General features: G+C 39.3%; 1 protein-coding gene across 1 annotated transcript in view; it reads right to left on the minus strand.

Moving 5' to 3' along the window:
- Positions 1 to 22,129: 22,129 nt before the first annotated feature.
- The window catches only part of CMBL (carboxymethylenebutenolidase homolog), a 28,348-nt gene continuing 23,928 nt past the window's right edge, over positions 22,130 to 26,549 (minus strand). Inside the window, exons 4-6 of the mRNA XM_077116851.1 lie at positions 26,140 to 26,282; positions 24,829 to 24,920; positions 22,130 to 23,107 (exon numbers count right to left, since the gene is read on the minus strand). Of these exons, the coding sequence (XP_076972966.1) occupies positions 22,928 to 23,107; positions 24,829 to 24,920; positions 26,140 to 26,282 (415 nt within the window). The 3' untranslated portion in view covers positions 22,130 to 22,927. The remainder of the gene's footprint in view (positions 23,108 to 24,828; positions 24,921 to 26,139; positions 26,283 to 26,549) is intronic.

Here is a 26,549-nt window from a genome sequence, read left to right on the forward strand (position 1 = left end):
ATTCACACACTGTACAATTCATCCTAAGTAAGCAATCAATGGTTCCCAGTATAATCACATAGTTATGCATTCACCACCACAATCTGTATGAAGACATTTCCATTTCTTCCTCAAAGAAAGAAGAAGAGGGAAAAAATGAAGATTAAAAAATAAAAATTAAATTAAAAGGGGAAACAACAAACACAAAGAATCCCATACCCTTCTTTATATCCCCTTCTTATTGATACTTAGCTCTGATATATTGCCTTTGTTACTTTTGATGTAAGCATACTACAATGTTGCCATAACTAAAGACCCTAGTTTGCATTGGTTGTATTTTCCCATGTACCATCCCATTTTCAATCCTTGCAATGTTGACATTTATTTGTTCTCCCTCATGTAAAAACATTCTTATATTTGTACATTTAATCACCATCATTGTCCACTCTAGATTTCCCTAAGCTTTACAGTCCCAGTCTTTATCTTCTCTCTTTCCTCCTGATGTCATGCATGCCCCAGCCTTCCTCTTTTGACCAATCTCACACTCAGCTTTGCTCAGTGTACTTTCAATAGTGTGCTACTATCAAATAACATTGTGCTATCCATTTCTGAATTTTACAAGCAATCCTGTTGAACATTCTGTGCTCCTTCAGCATCAAATGCTCAATCTCTACCCTCTTTCTATCTCCTCATGACCTGTGTTCTCAACTTTAACCCTCAAAGTTCACTTATTAATGTTAGTTCATATTAGTGAGACCACACAGTATTTGTCCTTTTGTTTGACTAATTTTATTCAACATAATGACCTCAAGGTTCATCCACATTGTTGCATGCTTCATGACTTTATTCTGTACACTTACTGATACTCTTCATTTCTGTACTCTTCTCCAAACCTCCCTCTTCTGTCTTTTCGTATCTGCCTGTAGTGTTCCCTTTAGTATTTCTTGTAGAACAGGTCTCTTGTTCACAAACTTTCTCAGTGTCTGTTTGTCTGAAAATATTTTAAACCTTCTTTCAATTTTGAAGGACAGTTTTGTTGGACATAAAATTCTTATTTGGCAGTTTTTCTCTTTCAGCACCTTAACTATATCATACCACTGCGTTCTCGCCTCCATGGTTTCTGCTGAGAAATCCGCATAGAGTCTTATCAAGCTTCCCTTGTATGTGATGGATCACTTTTCTCTTGCTGCTTTCCTAACTCTCTCTTTGTTGTTGACATTTGAAAATCTGATCACTAAGTGTCTTGGAGTAGGTCTATTCAGATCTATTCCATTTGGGATATACATACTTCTTGGATCTGTAATTTTATATCTTTCATAAGAGATGGGAAATTTTCAGTAATCAATTCCTCCATTATTTTTTCTGCCCCCTATTCCTTCTCTTATCCTTTGGGACACTCATAACATGTTTATTCATGCTTCATGTTGTTTGTTGTTATTCAGTTCCCTGAGACCCTGCTCATATTTTTCCATTCTTTTCTCTATTTGTTCTTTTGTGTGTAGGATTTCTGATATATCCTTTCCTCTAGTTCATGAATCCTTTCTTCTGCCTCGTTAAATCTGCTGTTGTATGTCTCCGTTGTGTTTTTCATCTCTTCTATTTTACCTCTCATTCCCATAAGTTCTGCCACTTGATTTTTCAAGCTTTTGAGTTCTTCTTTATGGTCACCTCATGTCTTCCTTATGCCCTTAATCTCTTTTGCCATATCTTCCTTCAACTCAATAAATTGATTTTTATTTGATTTAGCATGCTTCTTTGAACATCTTTAATTGTAGATTCAACTCATGCATCTCATCTAAATTGTTAGTTTTTTCCTTTGACTATGCCATATCTTCATTTTTCCTAGTACGACTCATAATTTTTTGCTGGTGTCTTGGTATCTGATTTCCTTGATTAGTTTATTCTGGAGGCCGTTTTCACTCTTTTATCTATGATTTTCTTGTTGGTTGGCTTTGATCTCTATCTGTCCTTTTGCATTCAGTTCAACTTATTCTAGACCTCTAGCATAGCTTCTGTTTAACTGTTAAGAATGTTTTAGTTCTTGTTTTTCTGGTTCTTTCCCTTCCTATATGGAGCTTTGTTTTTTAGGAGAGTTTCCCCAGGTATTATCAAACCCAATCACATTTTCCCAGACCAGACAGGTCCAGGTCTCAGGACAAGGGTGTAATTGGTATCAAGTTTCCCTGAGACTGGAACCCAGCAGATTGTGAGACTTTCCTGTGAAGCCTCTTGACTCTGTACTTTTCCAATCCTGACCAGCAAGTGGTGCTTGTCAGCCTCTGACTCCCCGCTGGTGTACAGTGGTGTGGTGCCTTTAATTCTCAACAGAACCTGTCCTACCAAAGGCTGAGGTAGAAGGCCAACTTAAACTATTTCAGTTTTGCAGCCCCTGGAGTCTGAATTCTTTAAATAAGTATCACTTGAGCTGGGCATGCTCCCTCCTTTTCTTGGGGAGAATATACCCTTTAGGGAATTATCTCCTTCACTTGATTAATTACTTTGTCTCTCAGACATATGTTAAATCTGCCCTGGCCTGGGTCAGTGCTAACAATTGAAAATACCTGAGGCCTTCTCTAATGAGCTACTTAGAATAGATAGTAAATAAATAAGAAATCCCTTTCCAGAGCCAGTCCCCAGCCCCCAAGTTTGCCAGTTGTTTAAGATTGTAAACTGCTGGAATGCAATATACCAGAAATGGAATGGCTTTTAAAAAGGGAATTCAATAATTTGCAAGTTTACAGTTCTAAAACTGTAAAAATATTCAAATTAAAGCACCAACAAGATGTGACCTTCACTCAAGAAAGGTTGATGCCATCCAGAACAGTTCTGTCAGATGGGATGTCCCGTGTCTGGCATCTGCTGGGGTCTTTGGGTTCTGGACACCTCTCAGCTAAGAAGGAACATGCAGCAACTGCTAAATTTCTCTCCTCATTTCATAAGCTTTCCCCAGGGGCACCTTCTCTCTGCATCTCCAAAGGTCTCTGGCTGTATGGGCTCTGTTTGTTCTTAAGCTTTTTCCAAAATGGTTCCCTCATAACGGGCTCCAGTAAGCAACCCACCGTGAATGGGTTGCAACACATCTCCATGGAAATCACCTAAGTAAAAGTTACCTTTAAAAACTGGGTAGATCACTTCTCCATAGAAACAATAAAAAAGATCCCACCCAGCAATACTGAGTGAGAATTAAAGAACATGGCTCTTCTGGGGTACACAATAGCTTCAAACTGGCACACCAGTCAAGAGCTGGGCTGGTACCTGGCTTTATGTGTCCTTTTTCTTGGGGTACAACCCTTTTCCAGTATTTTGAGCTAACCTGACTCCAAAAACTTCTGGTTTTTGTGTTGTGTGTGTGTGTGTGTGTGTGTCAGCCCCACCTCCTTTTTGACAGGAGAGCCTCAGGGTTATTTTCTTGCTTGCTCTGGGTTTATCTGTGTTCTGAGCTTGTATTTAGCAGTCCAAATTTGTTAATTAAAACCAATTGGAGCTTGGTTGAGCTATCTTCCTTTGATCCTAGTACTAACTGCTTTTTTTCCCATGGGAAAGTGTCTCCAACACTGTCTGCCATGCCAGTGGGGAAAAGGTTCCAGCCTCTGCAGTTTGGGGGCCTTACTTACAATTCTGTGCTGTGATCTGGGTCAATCCACCTGCTCCAAACTGATGTACAATGTGAGTCTGATCTCAGATATTCCCCAAACAGTTGTTCCAAACACTGTCTGGCTATTTACTAGCTGCTCTGGAGGAATAAGTAAATTCCACACCTCCCTATGCTATTTTCCTGCCCCAACTCCATATAACATGGTCTTAAGCCAAACTAGTCACTCATTGTGGAACTCCATTTTTACATTAAAGAGTGACTAGCAAATGACCCAGCAATACCATTGCTAGGTATCTACTCAGAGGACATGAGGGCAAGGACACAAGTGGACATTTGCACACCAATGTTTATAACAGCATTATTTACAGTTGCAAAGAGATGGAAACAACCAAAATGTCCATCAACAGATGAGTGGCTAAACAAACTGCGGTATATACATACAATGAAATATTATGCAGCTGTAAGACAGAATAAAGTTATGAAGTATGTAACAACATGGATAGAACTTGAGGACATTATGCTGAGTGAGATTAGCCAGAAACAAAAGGACGAATACTGTATGTTCTCACTGATATGAACTGACATTAGTGAATAAACTTGGAATATTTCGTTGATAACAGAGACCATCAGGAGATAGAAATAGGGTAAGATATTGAATAATTGAAGTTGCAGGATACAGATTGTGCAACAGGACTGAATATAAAAACTCAGAAATCGACAGTACAATACTACCTAACTGTAATGCAATTATGTTAAAATTGAAGCTGCATGTGAGAATGATAGAAGGAGGAGGGCTGGGGATATAAATGAAATCACAAAGAAAAATAGACAATAAAGGTTGAGTTGGTATAATTTAGGAATGCCTAGAGTGTATAATGATAGTGACTAAATGTACAAATTAAAAAAATGTTTTTTGCATGAAGAAGAACAAAGGAATGTCATTACTGCACGGTGCTGAAAATAGATGGTAATTAATATTTTAAAATTTCAACTTATGTGTGAGACTAAAGCAAAAATGTTTATTTGGTACAAAATTTACATTTTGATTAGTGCATTTCCTAATATAACTTATGTAGATAGCTTGCTTGAACACCATAAGTACATGGAACCTTGGGTAGGACATGAGATTTTGTTAGTTTGTCCAGAGTGATGCCCTGATGAATCCCAGAGTGATTTGATCAGTGAGTGGTAAAGTATTTGCAAAGTCCCCGAAGGGGAATGGTGAGAACAGGGGAAAATTCAACTTCCCCAAGTTGTATTCTTTTTTTTTTTTTTATTAATTAAAAAAAGAATTAACAAAACAATTAGAAATCATTCCATTCTACATGTACAATCAGTAATTCTTAATAACATCACATAGTTGCATATTCATCATTTCTTAGTACATTTGCATCGATTTAGAAAAAGAAATAAACAGACAACAGAATAAGAATTAAAACAATAATAGAAAGAAAAAAAACAAAAACAAAAACAAAAAACCTATACCTCACATGCAGCTTCATTCAGTGTTTTAACATAATTGCATTACAATTAGGTAGTATTGTGCTGTCCATTTCTGAGTTTTTATATCCAGTCCCATTGTACAGTCTGTATCCCTTCAGCTCCAATTACCCCTTCTCTTTTTTTTTTTTTTTTAATTAACGGAAAAAAAGAAATTAACCCAACATTTAGAAATCATACCATTCTACATATGCAATCAGTAATTCTTAACATCATCACATAGATGCATGATCATCATTTCTTAGTACATTTGCATCGGTTTAGAAGAACTAGCAACATAACCGAAAAAGATATAGAATGTTAATATAGAGAAAAAAATAGAAGTAATAATAGTAAAATCAAAACAAAACAAAACAAAAACCTATAGCTCAGATGCAGCTTCATTCAGTGTTTTAACATGATTACTTTACAATTAGGTATTATTGTGCTGTCTATTTTTGAGTTTTTGTATCTAGTCCTGTTACACCGTCTGTATCCCTTCAACTCCAATTGCCCATTATCTTACCCTGTTTCTACCTCCTGCTGGACTCTGTTACCAATGACATATTCCAAATTTATTCTCGAATGTCTGTTCACATCAGTGGGACCATACAGTATTTGTCCTTTAGTTTTTGGCTAGACTCACTCAGCATAATATTCTCTAGGTCCATCCATGTTATTACATGCTTCATAAGTTTATCCTGTCTTAAAGCTGCATAGTATTCCATCGTATGTATATACCACAGTTTGTTTAGCCACTCTTCTGTTGATGGAGATTTCGGCTGTTTCCATCTCTTTGCAATTGTAAATAATGCTGCTATAAACATTGGTGTGCAAATGTCCGTTTGTGTCTTTGCCCTTAAGTTCTTTGAGTAGATTCCCAGCAATGGTATTGCTGGGTCATATGGCAATTCTATATTCAGCTTTTTGAGGAACTGCCAAACTGCCTTCCACAGTGGTTGCACCATTTGACATTCCCACCAACAGTGGATAAGTGTGCCTCTTTCTCCGCATCCTCTCCAGCACTTGTCATTTTCTGTTTTGTTGATAATGGCCATTCTGGTGGGTGTGAGATGATATCTCATTGTGGTTTTGATTTGCATTTCTCCCAAGTTGTATTCTTGATATTCTCACAAGCAGTGTGGACAACCAAAGCTAGAGGCTGAGCCCCCAGTCTTGGAGTTTGTTCATATGAAACTTAACCCCACAAAGGACAGGTCAAGCCTACTTAAAATGTAGGCCTAAGAGTCAACCCCAAGAGAGCCTCTTTTGTTGCTCAGATGTGGCCTCTCTCTCCAGCCAACACAATAAGCAAACTCACCACCCTCCTGCTGTCTACATGGGACATGACTCCCAGGGGTGTGGACCTTCCTGGCAACATGGGACAAAAATCCTAGAATAAGCTGAGACTCAGCATCAAGGGATTGAGAAAACTTCTTGACCAAAAGGGGGAAGAGTGAAGTGAGACAAAGTGTCAATGGCTGAGAGATTCCAGAGTCGAGAGGTTATCCTGGAGGTTATTCTTATGCATTAAGTAGATATCACCTTGTTATTCAAGATATAATGGAGAGGCTGGAGGGAACCACCTGGAAATGTAGAGCTGTGTTCCAGTAGCCATGTTTCTTGATGATGATTGTATAATGATATAGCTTTCACAATGTGACTGTGTGATTGTGAAAACCTTGTGTCTGATGCTCCTTTTATCTACCTTGTGAACAGATGAGTAGAAGATATGGAATAAAAATAAATAAAAGGGGGAACAAATGTTAAAATAAATTTAATTTGAAATGCTAGTGATCAATGAAAGGGAGGGGTAAGGGGTATGGTATGCATAATCTCTTTTTTTTCTGTTTTCATTTTGTTTCTTTTCCTATTGTCTTTTTATTTCTTTTTCTGAATGCAAATATTCTGAGAAATGATCATTATGAATATGCAACTATGTGATGATATTGTGAATTACTGATTATATATGTAGAATGGAATGATCATATGTTAAGAGTGTTTTTCTTCGTTTGTTGTTAATTTTTTTAATATAATGAATAAGTAAAATTTAAAAAAAATAATAAAACGATTACCAAATTAAAAAAAAAAAAGAGTGACTAGCAAACTAGTCATTTGGATTTGAGTCTATGGCAGATATTTTTTCAAAAATGAGATTGTCAATTTCAGTAGAATAAGTTATAGTAATTGCTATCAAAGGTAAAAGTTTGAGTTTTCAAGCTAAAATTCTGATTTTTGAAAACTTTTACCCATCATGAGCTGGACAGCTTCTCAAGACTCTTCTGATGAGATTAGTGGTGATTTAACAATTTGGTAGTAGGTTTAGTTTTTTGGAAATTATATTTATTTTCCACAAAAGGAATCTACATTACTACATAACATGTTCATTATTATGAACTATTATTAGTTTCATTCTGTTATCCACATCAACAAAATACCTTTCAGATCCTCAATAGTTTTTCAGACTATAAAAGGATTGGGGCCAATTTGAATTTATTATGTACCCCAGAAAAGCTATGTTTTAATCCTGATCCAATTTGCGGGTGCACCCATTTCTTTTAATCCTGATTCAATATTGTAGGGTGAAAACTTTAATTAGGTATCTCCATGCAGAGGTGACAGGCCCAAATGTGTGTGTGAACTTTTGATTAGATGGAGTTGTGACTACACTCATTCAAGAAGGGTCTTGACTTTGTCTAGAGATATGAACGAAGCTTATCTGGATAGGACTAAGGTAAATCAGAATAATAAGAATGATATGGCCCATATTTTCAAACTGCTACCTCAGTGTGAGACCAAAGGGAGAGGTATTTATTTGGTGCAAATTTTATATTTTTGGTAGGACATTATCTAATTTAAATTGTATGGTCAGTTTACTTGAACACCATAATTACATGGAATCTTGAATCGGGAGTGAGATCTTGTTGGCTTGTACAGGTTAGTGTAATGCCCCAATATATCTCAGAGCAATTTAGACAGAGAATAAAGAAGTATTTGCAAAGTCCTCTTGGGGGACTGGGGAGAAAGAAAAAAATATTCAACTTCCCCCTGTGGAAATTCCTGATATTCTCAAAGCAGTGGGGACAACCAATTCAATAGACTGAGCTCTCAAAACTTGGGGCTTGGCCCTATTAAGCTTATTCCTGCAAAGGAGAGGCTAAGCCTATTGATAATTATGCCTCAGAGTCACCCCCAGAGAGGCTCTTTTGTTGCTCAGATGTGGCCTCTCTCTTTAGCACAACTCCACAATTGAACTCACTTCCCTCACCACTAACTCTCCCTGGCAGCATGGGACCTGACTCCTGGGGATGAGCTGAGACCTGGCATGATGGGAATGAGAAAGACTTCTTGGCCAAAGGGGGAAGAGAGAAATGAAACAAAATAAAGTCTCAGTGGCTGAGAGACTTCAAAGAGTCAAGAGGTTATCCTGGAGGTTATTCTTATGCATTATATAGATATCCTTTTTAGTTTATGATGTACTGGAGTGGTTAGAATGAAGCACCTGAAACTGTTGAACAGTGTTCCAGTAGCCTTGATTCTTGAAGATGATTGTATAAAGATATAACTTATACAATGTGACTGTGTGATTGTGAAAACGCTGTGTCTGATGCTCCTTCTATCCAGGAGCATGGATGAGTTTTATAGACAGATGAATTTTTAAAAAAAGGGGGGGGAGGGAGATAGATAATAATGAGAGATAAAGGGTAAAAGTTGGGTAGATTGAAATACTGTGGATCAATGTGGGGAGGTAGGGTGTATGGGATATATGAGTGTGTTTGTTTGAAATGATGTACGTACCCTAGAAAAGCCATGTGTTAATCCTAATCCCATTTTATAAAGGCAGCCGTTTCTTCTAATCCCTATTCAGTATTGTGTGCTTGAAACTGTAATTATCTCATCTCCCTGGAGGTGTGATTTAATCAAGAGTGGTTGTTAAGATGGATCAGCTGGAGGCACGTCTCCACCCATTTGAGTGGGTCTTGATTAGTTTACTGGAATCCTATAAAAGAGGAAACATTTCAGAGAATGAGAGATTCTGAGAGAGTAGAACGATGTAGCCACAAGAAGCAGAGTCCACCAGCCAGCGATCCTTGGAGATGAAGAAGGAAAATGGCTCCTGGGGAGCTTCATGAAATAGGAAGCCAGGAGAGAAAGCTAGCAGATGATGCCGTGTTCACCATGTGCCCTTCCGGCCTAGAGAGAAACCATGACTGTGTTCGCCATGTGCCTTGTCACTTGAGAGAGAAACCCTGAACTTCATCAACCTTCTTGAACCAAGGTATCTTTCCCTGGACGGCTTTGATTGGACATTTCTATAGACTTGTTTTAATTGGGACGTTTTCTCAGCCTTAGAACTGTGAACTAGCAACTTATTAAATTCTCCTTTCTAAAAGTCATTCCATTTCTGGTACATTGCATTCTGGCAGCTAGCAAGCTAGAACAATGAGTCTTCCTTCTTTTTATTTCTATTTTTGGAGTGATACAAAAGTTCTAAAAATGATCTTGGTGAAGAACACATAACTATGTGATGATATTGTGAGCCATTGATTGTATAATATGGTTGAACTGTACATGTGTGGATATTTCTCAATAAAAATATTCTTAAAAAAATATGGTCTTTGTTAGTTTACTTTAGTCCTTTTAAAAGGGGAAACATTTTGGAGAAACCTCAGAGGAGAGCTGACAGAGAGAGAGACCAGAGACACAGATAGTTGGAGATGCTTGGAGCCCAGCAGACATTGCCGGTGTGCCTTCCCATAAGATTCTAAGCAAGCCAGAACGTGGAGAGAGTCAAGGGAACCAAAAGATGGAAGCCAGCCCTGGAGAAGCAAAGTGAGGAATCCCCACAGGAGCAGAGGCTGAAAACAGCAGAGCCCAGGAGCAAGGGACCAGTAGATCCTAGTCATGAGTCTTCCCAGCTGACAGAGGTGTTCCAGACACATCGGCCTTTCTTGAATTTAAGTATCTTTCCCTGTAGGCCTTAGTTTGGGTATTTTCATAGGCTTAGAATTGTAAACTTGTAATTTTTAAAATTCCCTTTTAAACGCCATTCCATTTCTGGTATTTTACTTTCCAGCAGCTTAACAAACTTAATACAGGAATTTTTTTTCTCATGTTTCACATTTTTAACATTGACCATTCATAATAAAGATCCTATTAAATAAAAAGACTCACATAAGCAAACAAAATAATACAGTGATCTTGAGACCAAAACATTTGAGAACCGCTGTATTAACACATTGAATCCTCATTGTAATCCTGTAAAGTAGAGCATATCATACCCAATTTGCAAATGAAGGAACTTGAGAATAAGAAACTTTTCTTCTACCTTCCACACACTCACCCCCAATTCCTACCTCTAGTACTCAGAATTTCAGGGGCTTTATTGCTTACCCATTGAGGAAAAGTCAAAATGGTAGTATAAGCCAGTGTCATGAATATCTAACTGAATGCTTAGTAATTGGTTTCCTTTCATTTTTAAACAAGTTATTTTTCTTTGGTCCCCTAAAAGCATGAAATCCTTTTGGCATTTACCATTGGAGTATTTTGTTGGGATCCATAAGGAGCATTATCTCATTTTTGTCATAGGTAGATCGGTGGATGTATAATTAGAACATTTTTCAATTTCAAGTGTGTCTCCTTAAGCAAATCCACTATTAGATAAAGGAGACTATATATGAGCAACAAACTGAGGGTATAATGGTTTTTTGGGAAGAATTACCAAATAATTAATTCAATACAAGAATCTTTTCATGGCAAATTCCTTCCGCATTTAAATTTTTAAAAAACTTGATTTATATCTAAATGAAAATCATATCTATTGTGTAAAGTGAGATACAATGAATATCACTTCATAACTTTAAAATAATACCTATTGTGTTGGTAATTAATATTTTAAAATTTTAACTTATGTGTGAGACTAAAGCAAAAAATGTTTATTTGGTACAAAATTTATATTTTGAATAGTGCAGTTTCTAATACAATTTATGTGGACAGCTTAATTGAACACCATAACTATATGGAACCTTGGGTAGGGCATGAGATTTTGTAGGTTTGTCCAGAGTGATGCCCTTATAAATCACAGACTGATTTGAACACTGAATAAAAAAGTATTTGCAAAGTCCCCTTGGGGGAATCATGAGAAAGGGGGAAAATTCAACTTTCCCAAGTGGAGAATTCTTGATATTCTCACAAGCAGTGGAGACAACCAAAGCAATAGGCTGAGTGCCTAATCTTGGGGTTTGTTCATTTGAAATTTAACCCCGCAAAGGATAGGCTAAACCTACTTAAAATTAGGTCTAACAGTCACCCCCAAGAGAACCTCTTTTGTTGCTCAAGCGTGGCCTCTCTCTCTCAGTCAACATGACAAACAAACTCACCGCCCTCCCCCTCTCTATGTGAGACATGATTCCCAGGGGTGTTTCCCTTCCTGGAAATATGGGACGGAAATCCTAGAATGAGCTGGCACTCAGCATCAAGGAATTGAGAAAACCTTCTCAACCAAAAGGGGGAAAAGCAAAATGAGACAAAATAAAGTGTCAATGGCTGAGAGATTCCAAGCAGAGTTGAGAGATTATCCTGGAGGTTATTCTTATGCATTGAACATTATTAAGTATTACCTTTTTAGTTAAGGTGTAATGGAGAGGTTGGAGGGAATTGCCTGAAAATGTAGAGTTGTGTTTCAGTAGCCATGTTTCTTGATGATGATTGTATAATGATATAGCTTTCACAATGTGACTGTGTGATTTTGAAAACCTTGTGTCTGATGCTCCTTTTATCTACCTTTTTGACAGATGAGTAAAACATATGGATTAAAAATAAATAATAGGGGGAATGAGTGTTAAAACAAATTTAGCAGATTGAAATGCTAGTGATCAATGAAAGGGAGGGGTAAGTATGAATTTTTTTGTTTTCTTTTTGTTTCTTTTCTGAATTGATACAAATGTTCTAGAAATGATCATGGTGATGAATATACAACTACGTGATGATATTGTGAATTACTGATTATATATGTAGAATGGAATGATCATATGGTAAGAATGTTTGTTTGTTGTTATGTTTTTAAAAAATTTTAAATTAATTTTAAAGTATTCTATAAAATCATATCTATTGTGTCAAGTGATATACAATGAATATTACGTTATAACTTAATTTTTATCTTTTTCTTGTTAACCATATGTAGACTTGGATCTGCTTTAGCATGACCTCATCATGTCATTCTCTGGCTTAAAACCCTTCAACGTCTGCTCACTGTCCTAGGATGAAATGGGATATCACTAATGCGGTTAACAAGGAAGGCCTTGCCCTTGTCAATTACCCAATTCACCCTCGGCCCCTCTTCCTGGCACCTCTGCCCACCCCACCCCCAGCTCTTTTGTGTCTCAGTTCCATCATATTTTTTTCTCTGTTCCTTGTTCTTTGATCTCTTCACTGGGCTGACCCCGCATTTTCCAGATCTCAGTTTGTATGTCTCTTTATCAGGAAGTTTTCCCTGAGGGCTGGGGCCCTGGGTATGTTCCCATGGTGTTATATATTCCTTTCATATGAGTATGTTCCCACTTCTGAGGACCTTTTATTGTCTTTTGCCCAACAGCTTATAAACCCCCTGAAGGCAGCTTCCATTTTTTCCTCAAGGCCTAGCATAAAAAAAATATTTCTTGATAAGTAAATAAGTTATGACATGTGATATAAAGGACAGAGTGTTATTGTCATAGAGACACTACATAATTTGAATCCACCATTCCCTTCTTCTGTTTCCAGCTGTATCCAGTATATGTTTTTAATATAAGGAACTGAAAATCTGCATCTGGCAAGACATTTTATTTAACAGATGATCTGAACTCTGACTTCAAAGATGTAATTGAAGCTAACAGGGTCAATTCTCAAACTCTATGCTCCCACTTATAGACCTCTTGGCAGCCCATCCATTTATAGATCCCTTGGCAGCCCATCCAGCCTTACCAATGTGTGGCAGACAAAATTCTAAAGATGTCCCCCTAAGATTCTCATTGCCTTGTTATTAAGCCATTCAAACACTAATCTAGATACTGCTGGAAAGGAATTTAGTAGATGTAATTAAGATTACTAATCAACTTACATTAAGATAGGGTGATTATCTAGATGGGCTCAATGTAATCACATAGGCCTTAAACACCAAAACAAATGATACCCATGGCTGGCTCTGAGGTGTACAGGCCACATGTAAGGACTGAAGAGAGGTCTTAGGAGCTAAGGGCAGTTCCCAGTTTTCAGCCAGCAAGGCAAAAGGGATCTCAGCACTATCACAAGGAACTAAATTCTTCCAAAAAAGTGAATGACCTTGGAAGTGAATTCTTGCCAAAACTTCCCAATAGGAGCCCAGCTTATGGACAACTTGATTTCTGTTTTGTGAAACCCAGCAGAGAAACCATCTGAGTAATCCTGGGTTTTTAAACTACAGAATTGTGAGAAAATAACTTTGCATTGTTTTAAGCCACTAAATTTGTGATAATTAATTACAACAGTAATAGGAAAATAGTGCACTCTCTTTCGGTTGCTAACGCTGCCAGAATGCAACACACCAGAGATGGATCAGCTTTTAATAAGGGGATGTATTTAGTTAAAAATGTATAGTTCTTCAAAGGAAAGGAGCTAGCTTTCATCTGAGTTTCTCTGTCAATGGGAAGATACACAGCAATGTCTGCAGGCCTCCTCTCTTGGCTTCTGGGTGTAAAGTTACAATTCTAAGGCCATGAAAATGGCCAAATTAAGGCACCAACAAGAGGATAGCTTCTCAGGGAAAGATAGCATCTGGAGTATATTAGCTAGCACACTCTAGAGAAACAGAATCAGTAGGAGATATCCGTAAATATAAAAATTTTAAGTGTCTCATGCAACCGTGGGAATATAAGAGTCCAAGATCTGTAGGGCAGGCCATGAGCTGGCAGCTCCAATGAAGTCCTCAGTGAACTCTCAGGAGAGGCTGGCTTGCTGAAGCAGGAAGAGTGATTGTCTCTTCTGAAGACAATCCAGTGGTTAGGGTGCATGGGTGGTTAAGTGGTAGAATGCTCACCTTCCATGCGGGAGACCTGGGTTCGATTTCTGGACCACGCACCACCACCACCCCCAAAAATCCTTAAGGTGATTAGATTAAGTGTTACTTTTTGCAGAAGACACTCCCCTTAGCTGATTGCAAATGCAATCAGCTGTGGATGCTGGCAACGTGGTCATGATTTAAATCCATGAAATGTCCTCAGAGCAACAGACAGGCCAATGCTTCCTGACCAGACAACCAGGCACCACCACCTGGCCAAGTTGACACACAAACAAGACCATCACATGGGCTTCTCTGTTGACTGGCAAGGCATATGGTGATGTCTGTTGGTCCTTTCCTCCAGGGTTTCACTGCTTTCAGCTCCAGTTCCAGTGGTCTCCTCTCTCAGCTTCTTCTATCTGTCTTCAAGCATCTAACTTTCTGCTCTCTGTATTGGATCTTTTAAGGACTCCAACAAACTAATTAAGGTCAACCTTGAATGGGCAGGATCACATCTCCATCTAATCAAAAGGTTGCACACACAATTGAGTAGGTCACATCTCCATCAAAACAATCTAATCAAGAGGTTCCAACCTAATATTGGATTAGGATTAAAATAACATGGCTGCCCACAAGATTGGATTAAGATTTTAAAAACATGGCTTTTCTGGGGTACACAACAGTTTCAAACCAGCACATACCACCCATTGGATCCCCAAAAGATATGTCTTTCCATATACAAAATACATTAATTCCATCCTAATATCACAAAAGCCTTAAACTATTTCAGTAGCAATGCAAATACAATACAAAGTCAAAACCAGAGCAAAAATCTCATCAAAGTCAGTTATGGGCATTGTCTGTTCTAAGGCAAAATTTTCCTCTGACTATGGACTGAGATACTTAGAATCTGCTTATCTGTTATATACTAAGTTAGCTGTTATATACAAAGGAGGGACAGTCATAGGATACACGTTCCCATTTACATGGGGTGTTATTGTCTGGGTAAAATGTTCCATACAATTCTAAAAACCTACAGGATAATCTCCATTAGACTTCGAAGTCTGAATCATTTATCCTTGGGGCTTGAGAGAGCAGCAGTCCCACACATTCCAAGGACTTACACAGTGGACCTTGTTCTAGTTTGCTAGCTGCCAGAATGCAATATACCAGAAATGGAATGGCTTTTTAAAAGGGGAATTTAATAAATTGCTAGTTTACAGTTCTAAGGCTGAGAAAATGTCCCAATTAAAACAAGATTAGAAATGTCCAATCTAAGGTATCCAGGGAAAGATACCTTGTTCAAGAAGGCTGATCATGTTCAGCATTTCTCTTCCATGTGAGAGACCTGGGTTCAATTCCTGGACCATGCACCCCCCCATCCCCAAAAAAGAAAAAATCTTCCAAGGGCACATAGCAAAAATGGTGGTGTCTGCTGGTTTTCTCTCCAGGCCTCTTGCTTCATGAAGCTCCCCAGGAGGTGTCTTCCTTCTTCATCTCCAAAAGTCGCTAGCTGATGGTCTCTGCTCCATGGTTCTATGGTGTTCTGAAGCTTTCTCCAAAAGGCTTCTTTTTTTAAGGGATTCCAGTAAACTAATCAAGAATCACATAGAATGAGTGGAGACATGTCTCCATCTAATCAAGTTTAATACCCACAATTGATTGAGTCACATCTCTGTGGAGATACTAATCATTTCCAACCTATAGTACTGAATAGGAATGAGAAGAAACCATCGCTCTCACAAGATTGATTAGGATTAAAACATGGCTATTCTAGGGTACATAAATCCTTTCAAACCAGCACAACCCTGTTCTCTCTAAACACTAGGATGAGGGCTGCAACATTGGGAAGACCACTTCATTATTGGCTCCACCCTTTCCAAGCATCAGGATAGCACCCAGACTCTCAGCCATCTCTGGGAAACGTGCTCAACTCCTCCAGAGCAATGAGATGGTTGCTAGGCTCCATTCAATCCCTAGGGAATGTGCTTTACACTCTCTGAGGCCAGAGGTAGCAACATTCTTCCTGAGAAATGAAGCAGAAGGCCCACCCTCTGCTTCTGAGGCAAACTCACTATCTCCACACGTGTATATGATCTGCTCACCTGTCTGAGACATCCTGGCTCCAGACTATAGCTGACATGGTTCCACCTTTGAAGTAATTTTTCCTTCAATCTGTCCCTTTTCTGTCCTTTGACTGGCGGTGACCCTGTTTATACAGATCTTGCAAAAAATTTGCTGGTGAAGCATGTAGCATACAGGGATCAAAGCCATCAGACAATGGGACTTTCCATAAATCTTTTCTGGATAACTCCACCTCCAATCCTGGCTTGTCTTGATATGGTTGACTGGTTCCGTGTTTGATTAAATCCTCATGTGGGGCAATGTTCTCCGAGGTTTCATTTTCCCAAAGCTCAGAATTTTCCAAACTATCAGTCTCTGGTTTCTTTGCACCCAAGAGTTCAGTTCTCAGCTTATCCCTTTCCTGTCACATTTTCCTATAAACTGAAAGGAGCAGCCAGGCTTCATTTTCAATATTTGGTTTGGAAATATCTTTAGTTAAATATCCCAGCTCAGCGCACTCAAAATCTGCCTTCCATCTAACATCAGATCTCAATTTTGCCAAATTCATTGCCTTTTTAAAATAAGAATCACCTTTTTTTCCCATTTCCAATGACACATTCATAACTTCTGTCTAAGGCCTTATTGGAAGAACATTTAGCATCCATATTTCTACCAACAGTCTATTCAAAGCAGTCCAGGCCTTTCCTAGTCATCTCCTCACAATTCTTCCAGAATCTCCCCATTTATCCATGTTAAAAATGCTGTTCTAACATGTTTGGTATTTGCAAATCACAGCACCCCACTTCTGGGACCAAAATATGCTTTGGTTTGTTAATGCTGCCAGAATGCAATATACCAGAAATGGATTGGCTTTTATAAATGGGATTTATTAAGTTACAAGTTATTGTAAGGCCACAAAAATGTCCAAATTAAGGCACCAACATGAGGATACCTTCTGGGAGGAAAGGCAGGACCTGGGGTTTCTCTGTCAGCTGGGAAGGCACATGGCATTGCCCGCAAGCCCTTTGCTCTTGGATTTCACTACTTTCAGTTGCTGGTTCCAAGTGTCTCTTCTCTGAACTTCTCTCTATCTCCAAGCATCTAACTTTCTGCTCTCTGTGTTGGCTCTTTTAAGGACTCCTGCAAAATAATTAAGACTCATCTGGAATGGGCAGGGTTACACTCGATCTAATCAAAAGTTCACACCCACAATTGGGTGGGTCACATCTCCATGGAAACAATGTAACCAAAAGGTCACACCCTAATTATGGGTTAGGTTTTAAAGAACGTGGTTGCCCCACAGAATTGGATTAGGATTTTAAAAACATGGCTTTTCTGGAATACACTACAGTTTCAAACTACCACGAGAGTGTGAAGGTTAGTTTCATGTGTCATCTTGGCCAGGTGATGGTGTCCAGTTATCTGGTCAACTAAGCATTGGCCTGACTGTTGCTGCAAGGACATTTCATAGACTTAAGTCATCAGTAGTTTGATTGCATTTATTGCTTATTACATCTACAATCAATTAAGGGAATTGTCTTCTGCAATGAAAGGCATTTAATCCAATTGTTGAAGGCTCTTAAAGAAGAGGTAATGACTTCAGCATTCGGAAGAGAGAACTTTCATCTTCATTTCAATCATCTAGTCTCTCTGGGAGACTTCACTGAAACCCTTCATTAGGGTTGGTCTGCATCCTGCCACACAGGATGTGGACTCATGCATCCCCACAGTTGTGTGAGACACGGCTATAAAATCTCATACTATTTACAGATATCTCCTGTTGGTTCTATTTTCCTACAGCCCCTCAGGATGAGTCAAGGTTGAATCCAATCGTGGCCATCTCACTTCCTTCAGCTGATGATCACCTCCTCAGCCACCTCATGACACATAAGGGAAAATTAGCTGAGGACCTATGGGAAAGATTTCCCTCCTTAACAAAAATAGAGCAGTTATTTGTAGTCCAAGAAAGTCTGATTGATAACTCTAGACTGGACATTCTTTTCCCCCACAGTCCTGCTTTCTTTCTTCCTCCTAGCCCTGTATCCCTTCCACTATTCCCTGTCCTGGATCATCTCTAGGTAGAAGTGTGAACTGCCTCTACTCTGCCCTGTCCAGGCCAGCTTTGTCCAATCACTTCCTCTGTCCATCAGTTCTGCCTTCTAGTCCCACCTCTCCTCTGCCTTCTCCTGCTTTGAGTCAGGATTACATCGCTGCTCTCTGTACTTGCTCCATCTGAGGGGCCCTACTTTAATCTTTCTAAAATGCAAATATCATCTTGTAACTTTCTTGAAGCCCTCGTGGCTTCCTGCTGCTCACACATGGGACTCTGCAGGACCCACTCCTAGGACATCAGCTGCCCTAGTGTTGGAGGGAAAGAAGGAGAGGAGGTGGTCCCCTGAAGCTGCCTGTCTTCCAAAACAGAAGGGCCATATGTCCAGGGGCAAAAGTCTCCTTGGCAACATGGGACATGACTCCCAGGGATGAGCATGGTCCTGGCACTGTGGGATCAACAACGTTTACTTGACCAAAAAGGGGGTAAATAAATGTAACAAAATAAGGGATCAGAGGCTAAGAGAGCTCAAATAGAGTCGGGTCTATTTTGGAGACTATTCTTACGCTACCTTCAGCTATATATTGCTAATCACCAGGGTTTGCCAATCCCCTACCAAAACCATTCCTATCAATCTTTAAAAACACCTAGGGCTTTTATCATGAAACAAAAGTTTCATGCACCATGATTATTTTCCAGAAATCTACAACCTCCAGATGGTTTCCTAGGCCAAACCCAGAGAGCCCAGCCTCTCCAGAACATCAACTAGTTTCATCCCCCATCCATATTGTTGACACCCATTTCCAACATGAAAAAGTTAGAATGGGCATAGCCCAAATAGTCCCTAAAGATTGGGACAAGCATCAAAGGAGAAGGAGGAGTTGTAAAAGAGAAGATAGGATTTAACAAATGAGTATGATTGCTGAATCATTATACTGGTATTTCTTTCAGTCTCGGTGTCTTCGAGCACCTAAAATTGTGGAACTGTAACCCATACCAAACTCTGAAATCTGTTTCGTAACTACCTATTACAACGTACTTTGATATTTATTGTGTTTTTTATATTATGTTATCCTCCACAATAAAACAGGTTGGAAAAGAAGAAGAAGAAGGGCCACAACTAGAAGTGCTGAGAAGCCCTCGGACTGATAAGAAATTGCCCCAAACTGACTGTGGCATGAAAACTACCCCTCCCTCAGCCCAAGACCTAAGCAAAATCCCACTCTCACCCCCACCAGGCCAAGCTGATGGAGGGAGCACCCTGCCTGGACCAGGCCAGCAGCCAAAGGGGCTGGGGAGGGGAAACCCCTTCCTGGCCTTTCAGAGAGGCAAATGGGGCCCGGGGGAGGGATAGAAATCTGGCTGAGGCTTGAGGGGCTTATCTGGCATATTCATTTGCTGAGACTGCCATAACAAATTATCACAAACTGGTGGCAGAAAACAGCAGAGATATTTCAGGATCTTGTATTAGGCAATGAGTTCTTAGATATGACATCAGTACACAAGCCATTGTCCCATTTCTGCCTGCAGCTTCACACGGCCTTCTTCTCTGTGTCTCTGTCTCCCTCTTCTGTCTCCTAAGGATACATGTCATTGAATTTAGGGCTCCCCTGAATCCAGGATGTTCTCATCTAGAGATCCGTAACTTAACTGCATCAACAAAGACCCTTTATCAAGGTCATGTTCACAGATTCTGGAGTTAGGATGTGGATGTATCTTTTTTGGCACCACTTATTCAATCACACCCAATAAAGACAACCTCTGGGCTGGAATCGGGATGGGACTAGCTGTTCCCAGGAGTCCCAGTGGAGAACAGAGCCTGGCTGTCACCTGGGGTAAGAGGAACGACGGGAAGTCAACAAGGAGGCAGCTAGAGGACACTACGTGTGTTCACCACTATAGACCTGTTGTCCGATGCAGCAGCAACTGGCCACACATGGCCACTGGGTACTTGAAATGTAGCTAGTATGAATGAGGAAATGGACGTTTTATTTTAAATAATTTAAATTTAATTTGGAGCAGTGTAGAATACTTTTCCTGCACAAACTACAAGAGAAATTTGAAGAATGCATTGTTGATACTGATGCATGTAGAGCAGCTTTTCAGTGTATGCTAGACCCCTCTGACCCCGATGCTAATCATATCAAATTGACTCAAGAGTTAGTGAATTTCCTTAATTCGGAACGATGTAGCTTTGAAATGGATAGGCTTTCGCTTCCAAGTAAAATCAGTGCTGCCAAAAATGGATGCACCAGTTTTGTCAATGTGGCATGTGAATTTTAAAGGGAAATTATTTTTTTGGTACTAGATTCAACTATTAGAAAGCTTTTAAGCCTGTTTGGAACAACTTGGTTATTTGCTTTTTCAGCAGTAAATTTTATGAAATCTAAACACATCTCATGTATTTCTGATAAAAATTTAGCCACTAAGTTGAGATGTGCTGTAAGTAGAAAACACACACTGGATTTTGAAGACTCGGTACCAGCAAAAGAATGTAAACCATCTCATTAATATATTGGTTATTTGTGGAGATAATACTTTTCATGTAGTTGGTTAAAGAAAATGTATTAAAGTTTATTTCTCCTGTTTCTTTTAAACTTTTTTAAAGTAGCTGTAAGAAAATTTAAATTGACACATATGGTTCCCATGATATTTCTATTGACCAGTGCTGGTATAAAGTATCAGGACATGTGGGGCCTGTAAAATGTCACACAGCCTGCTCACCAGCAAGGCAAGACTGTCCAGGGCCCTGAAGTTCACCATAGTGACGTCCAGCCCAAATGATACCACCCACAACCTTTGTTCATGCTCTCATAAGTTTTACACCTCCCTAGGCAACTCCAACCTGACTATTCTGGAGACTCTGGCTGCCTACTTCTCTGGCCATCAGGTACTAGTAACAGGTAATACCAACCGGAGCACCACTTCAAGGTTTACTGAGAGGTTGGGTAAATGAGAGCAATTTCCCAGGAGTATCTCTCAGCAGCTGTTGGAGATTCTCAATTGAGTGCCCAGGGGGCAGGGCAAGGTGCTTTCATCTTCAGGACATTATGCAAAAGGACTGTTCTAGTTTCTTCATTGCTAAAACAAATACCATGCAATGGGTTGGCTTGAAGACTGGAAATTTATTGGCTCATGGTTTGAGGCTAGGAGAAATTCAAAATCAAGCATCATCAGGCGATGCTTTCTTCCCAAAGCCTGGCATTCTGAGGCTGGCTGCAGGCAATCCTGGGCTCCTCTATCATAGGGTAGTGCACATGACAGCCTCTTCTTTTTCTTCCAGGTTCTGTTGACTTTCAGCTTCTGGCTGCTCCTTCAGTGGTGTTTCTCTCTCTCCATGACCTTCCCTATAAGGCCTTCAGTAATAGGATTAAGACCCATCTGAAGTCACCTCATCGAAAGGTCCTCTGTACAAGGGTTCACACCCACAGGAATGGATTAAGTTTAAGAACCTGTTTTTTGGGGTACATAAGTCTGCTCAGGTACCATCACGTCCATTTGACAGATGCAAAAACTGAGGCTCTGCGAGCTTATGACCTATGTCCAAAGTCACACACACATACCTAATGTCTTAGTTTCCAGGCCAGCTGCTATGAAAAATACCACACAATGGCTTGGTCCAAAAACCAGGAATTTATTGTCTCATGGTTCTGAGGCTGGAAGAAGTCCAAAATCAAGATATCAGTAAGGCTGGCTTTCTTCTAGAGTCTATATATTCTGGTGCTGTCTGCCAGCAATCCTTGGGGTTCCTCAGCTTATACTTCTGCCTCCCACTTCATGGCTTTCTGGCTTCTTTGAGTTCAGCATTCTTTTTATAAGGCCCCTAGTAATCCAGATTAAGACTCATCCTGGTTTAGTTGGCCATAACGTAACTAAAAATAACTTAGCCAAAACTAGGACTGTCAAAATGTCCTCTTTACAAAAGGGTTGACACCCACAGGGACAAGGATTAAGATTAAAAACATGTGTTTATTGGGGTACATAATTCAACCTACAACCCCTAGTAAATGCAGGGAAAGAGGGTAAATGAAGGAGCGCTCATGCTTTCCAACTTCACCTTCCCACCACCAGCACTCTGAACACATGAGAGAATCTGGATGCAGTCCTGGCCCGTGGAACCCAACAATGCTGGTGTTGGGAAACCCAATGCCTGGGAGAGAGTGGGATGGGAATTCTAATCCCTATCATTTTCTACTAATTAAAAAAAAAAGCTGCAAATTCAAAAATTCAAAAAATAAATTTATTAGCTTAACATAATTAGGTCAATGGAACCCTATTTTTAATCTCAATCCTTCTCACATTGCAATATATGAACATGACAAATTTCACTCTGTAAGATAAATGTCTAATTAAGAAGGGCTTTTGATCTATTTGAGTTTGCAGTTCATGTGCTTTGCAGCTTTGCAGCATTAGTCACTCACTTCTAGGGACGTATTCCAAGCAAGATCAGGAAGGCCAGACTTAGGCTGTTCTGATATTATTCTATCATTCAGACAGTTCTGATATTATTCCATCATTCAACCTTGGCAAGTACTGACCTAAGAATTTATTTTTAATTCTATGTACATGTTAAAAATGAATTTAATCATTTCATACATGATCATTTCCTAGGAATTTGTATTTCAGGTGAAATCAGGAATTTTAAGATTCTTTGATCTACTTTATATAATTAAGCCAAACAATCTAAGTATTTAGAAGCAACTTTTTCAATGAAAGCTCTTTTGCGAAAGCTTGCACTTGACCACTGCTAAATGTACTTGTACAGCCATTCAATCAGATTCCTTCTGGCCTCTTCAACATAGGGCTTGTCTTCGGGTGAGCAATCTTCTCTCTTTCTATGCACGAACCCATGGGTTTGCCCAGAAAATGTTTTAACTTGATACTCAACTTTGCAGTGTTTTTTCAACCTCTGGGTCAGCAAAGCAACCTGTTATGCAAGAGATTACATGATCTTATTTTAACCCTTTTGTGTCTTTCCATTTTCCAAATCATCTATAAATGTTCCAAATAGAGATATAACATCAATGCTTTAAATTATAGGCAAATTCCATAGCTACACTGTTAATTTATTACTATACAGTTCTTACCTCTGGCAAAGGACAGAATTCATAACAATATAATAATGGTACTATACCAATTATTTGAAATCATTTGTATTAATGTAATACAATATACTGATTATTATTAACAACAGTAATTTCTAAAAGACAGCTTTTGTATCAGAACGGTCTTCTGTTTTTTACTTATCAACTCACTAGACTGGGTGTGCCCATGTATTTTCAGGTCACAGAAGGGAGAGCAGCTGGCAATTCGTGGGTTACACATTCAAGTGAAAGGCAGTGCCTGTTTCCACACAGGAGCCAGTCCAGGCCCACGTCACCCCTTTGCCTGTCAGGGCAGAGGGTGCCATGGCGCTTAACTCTTTGGGGGGGCGGGTATTACAATTCCACTCTACGTCCCTAATTCCATCTTTAGAAGTTTTTAATTGTGATAAAATGCATATAACATAAAATTCTCACTTCAACAATTTTTACATGGCATCATTCAAAATTACATTCATAATGTTATGCAACCATCAGCACTATGATTTCCAAAACTTCTCATGACCCCAGGCAGAAACTCTGAACCCATTAAGCAATAACTCCCCAACCTTTCCGCCCCCACGTCCCTGGTGATCCCTAATCTGAGTTCTAGCTCTACAAATTTGCCTATTCTGGAAATTTCTCGTAATGGAAATCTTTACAGTATTTGTCCTTTTGTGACTGGCTTATTTCGCATGTTTTCAAGTTTCATCCACTTTGTAACATGTTTCAGAACTCCACTTCTTTTTATGGCTGAAGACTATTCCATTTTATGTAGATACCACATTTTGTTTATCCACTCACCTAGTGACGGGCATTCCTTTCACCTTTTGGCTATCGTGAATAATGCCACTGTGAACACTGGTATACAAGTATCTGTTTGAGTCCCTGTTTCCAGTCTTCGGGGTATACATCTAGCAGTGGAATTTGCAGGTCATATGGCAATTCTATGTGTAACTTTTTAAGGAACTGCCAAACTATTCCACAGCAGCTGGGACATTTTTCTTTATCACCAACAATGCAGAAGAATTCCAATTCTCCACATCCTCACTGACACTTCTTACATATTTTTTTTTTAATTATGGTCACCCTAGTATAATTTGAGATTAGAATTTTAAATTTTTTTAAATTTTATTTTGAAATAGTTTCAAATTTACACAAAAGTTCCCAAAATACTATAGAATACATACAGATAATACCAACATACCAGATACGCAGATCTACCAACTTTTAACATTTTGCCTCATTTGCCATATCATTCTATCTATCCATCTATCTATTTTCTAAACATTTGAGAGTAAGTTGTATACATCATATTCCTTGAAAACTCAATATTTTCCATGTGTATTTCCTAAAAACAAGAACATTCACTTATGAATCACTTAAGTGCATTTATCAAGTTCAAAAAACATAACATTGATATAACAAAAACTTACAGTCTATATTCCAATTTTTATCTTTAGAATTTAAAGTATCTGTAGCAACAAATGCTTTAGGACTTTTTCCCTCCAAATGGCATACCAAGTTATTAAAAATACAAGCAAGAAGTGGAAAGACACCAACTTACTTGTTCAAGAGAAATCACAGTATCATTTTCGGCAAAAATAAACAACGTGGGGTTTTTTAAACTGTATATGTCTTCAGAATCCTTGATAATGCCTGAAGAACGGGAACAAGGACATAGAGAGAATAATTTACATACACATATCCTAGAGAGACACGTGAATCAGGTTTGATCTTTCAAAGTAAAACATACGCTTTTGGCGTTCTACTTATTTTTCTTTTTTATAGCAATTCCAGAGACGTGGCCTACAAAATCAATCTAAAGTAGAATCTTATTGAATCAGATCTTCCTAGCACACATATTATTGACTAGGAATCGAGAACAGTGGGCTGGCCTCCCGTCCCTTCTCTCTCTTCTCGAGGAGGCAGGGGCCACAGGAGAGGTGGCCCCATTAAGTGGCCACTTGAGTCCTGTCCTGCTGGGCAGCTATGTACTGCCCAACAGCAGCCAGAGGGAGGTGAGGCAGCCACATGGGGGAGCCTTTGGCTAAGGCACACAGATGCATGGTAGACCAGAAGCCCGCCTGCCAGCCCCAGAGCACCCAGTGGCAACTGGTGATTTGCAGAGTGTATTTCTTTTTGTGCAGGTAAATATGTAAAGGCCTTTATTTAATGCTAAAAGTAAGTAAAAATACCACAATGACAAGCCTTTAAGCCAAACAAGAATGATGAGTATAACCTTACAATAGACAACTATGAAGGAAGGTGTGGCTCCTTGTGTGCCTCCCTTTTGGGCAACATCTTTTTGGTCTGAATGTTTTTGTATCATGAACTTGGTGTGCAGTTTCTATAAAGAGAGAGAATATGCTCATTGCATTGCTATGATGCCTTTCGGTTGAATTGTGCATGTTGCTATTTACATTTCAAAGTGGGTTTTCCTTTTCTTTCTCTCTTTCTTGTTTGGGTGTATGTGTATGCATATGTGGTTGAAAATAATTTGTATCTTGGAAAACTATTTTCATAGATGTTGCTCATAGAAATACTGCTTGATAGTAATCATCACATAAATGAACTCTAATTAGATCTATCCCCTTCACCCTAGGTGAAACAAATGAGGCCCCAGGTCAGTCCCAAAATTACAATGTCAGAATTCATGTCTTTTAGGCCCAGTGACATCCTCTGGCAACTGCTTCGCAAACCTTCACTTTGGCTTTCAGATTTTCAAAGCAAATTTTCTTCGGATGGGACACCTCTGCGATACTGGGTTTACTGTTGTACCCAGGACCCTTAGATCTTGGGAAAAGAGGCCTGTGGTAAAGGTCACTATTCATTCCCTTTTATTTTCATCCTGTAAATATGTTCATGGCATATTTACCATAGACAGACACCCCTGCCCGGAATTCCGAGTATGTCATCATCACGTGATGGACAGCAATGCCGCCCCAGCAGAACCCCACAATGCCAATTTTCTGGGCATGACACTGTTGTTTCAGGTACCTCAAAACCGCATCCACCTCTCTAGAACAGAAATATAAGTGATGAAAGAATCAAGAGTTATTTTGTAGACAGCTGCCAAGAGCACTGGGTGGTCTGGCTGTGTAAGGGACAGCAATGCTGTTATCTGAAGGTCTCCGAGCTCCATTCCCACCATCTCCTGCCTGAGAAAAGCTAATGGGAGGTTGGAACTGCTGCAGCCACCCTGACATCCAGAGGAGAAAGCTACCTGAGAATGAGGTCAGGATACAGGAAATGGAGTTGAGAGATATTGGGGAGGTCAAATCCTGG

This window comes from Tamandua tetradactyla, chromosome 9 (assembly GCF_023851605.1).
Source record: "Tamandua tetradactyla isolate mTamTet1 chromosome 9, mTamTet1.pri, whole genome shotgun sequence".
NCBI lineage: Eukaryota > Metazoa > Chordata > Mammalia > Pilosa > Myrmecophagidae > Tamandua > Tamandua tetradactyla.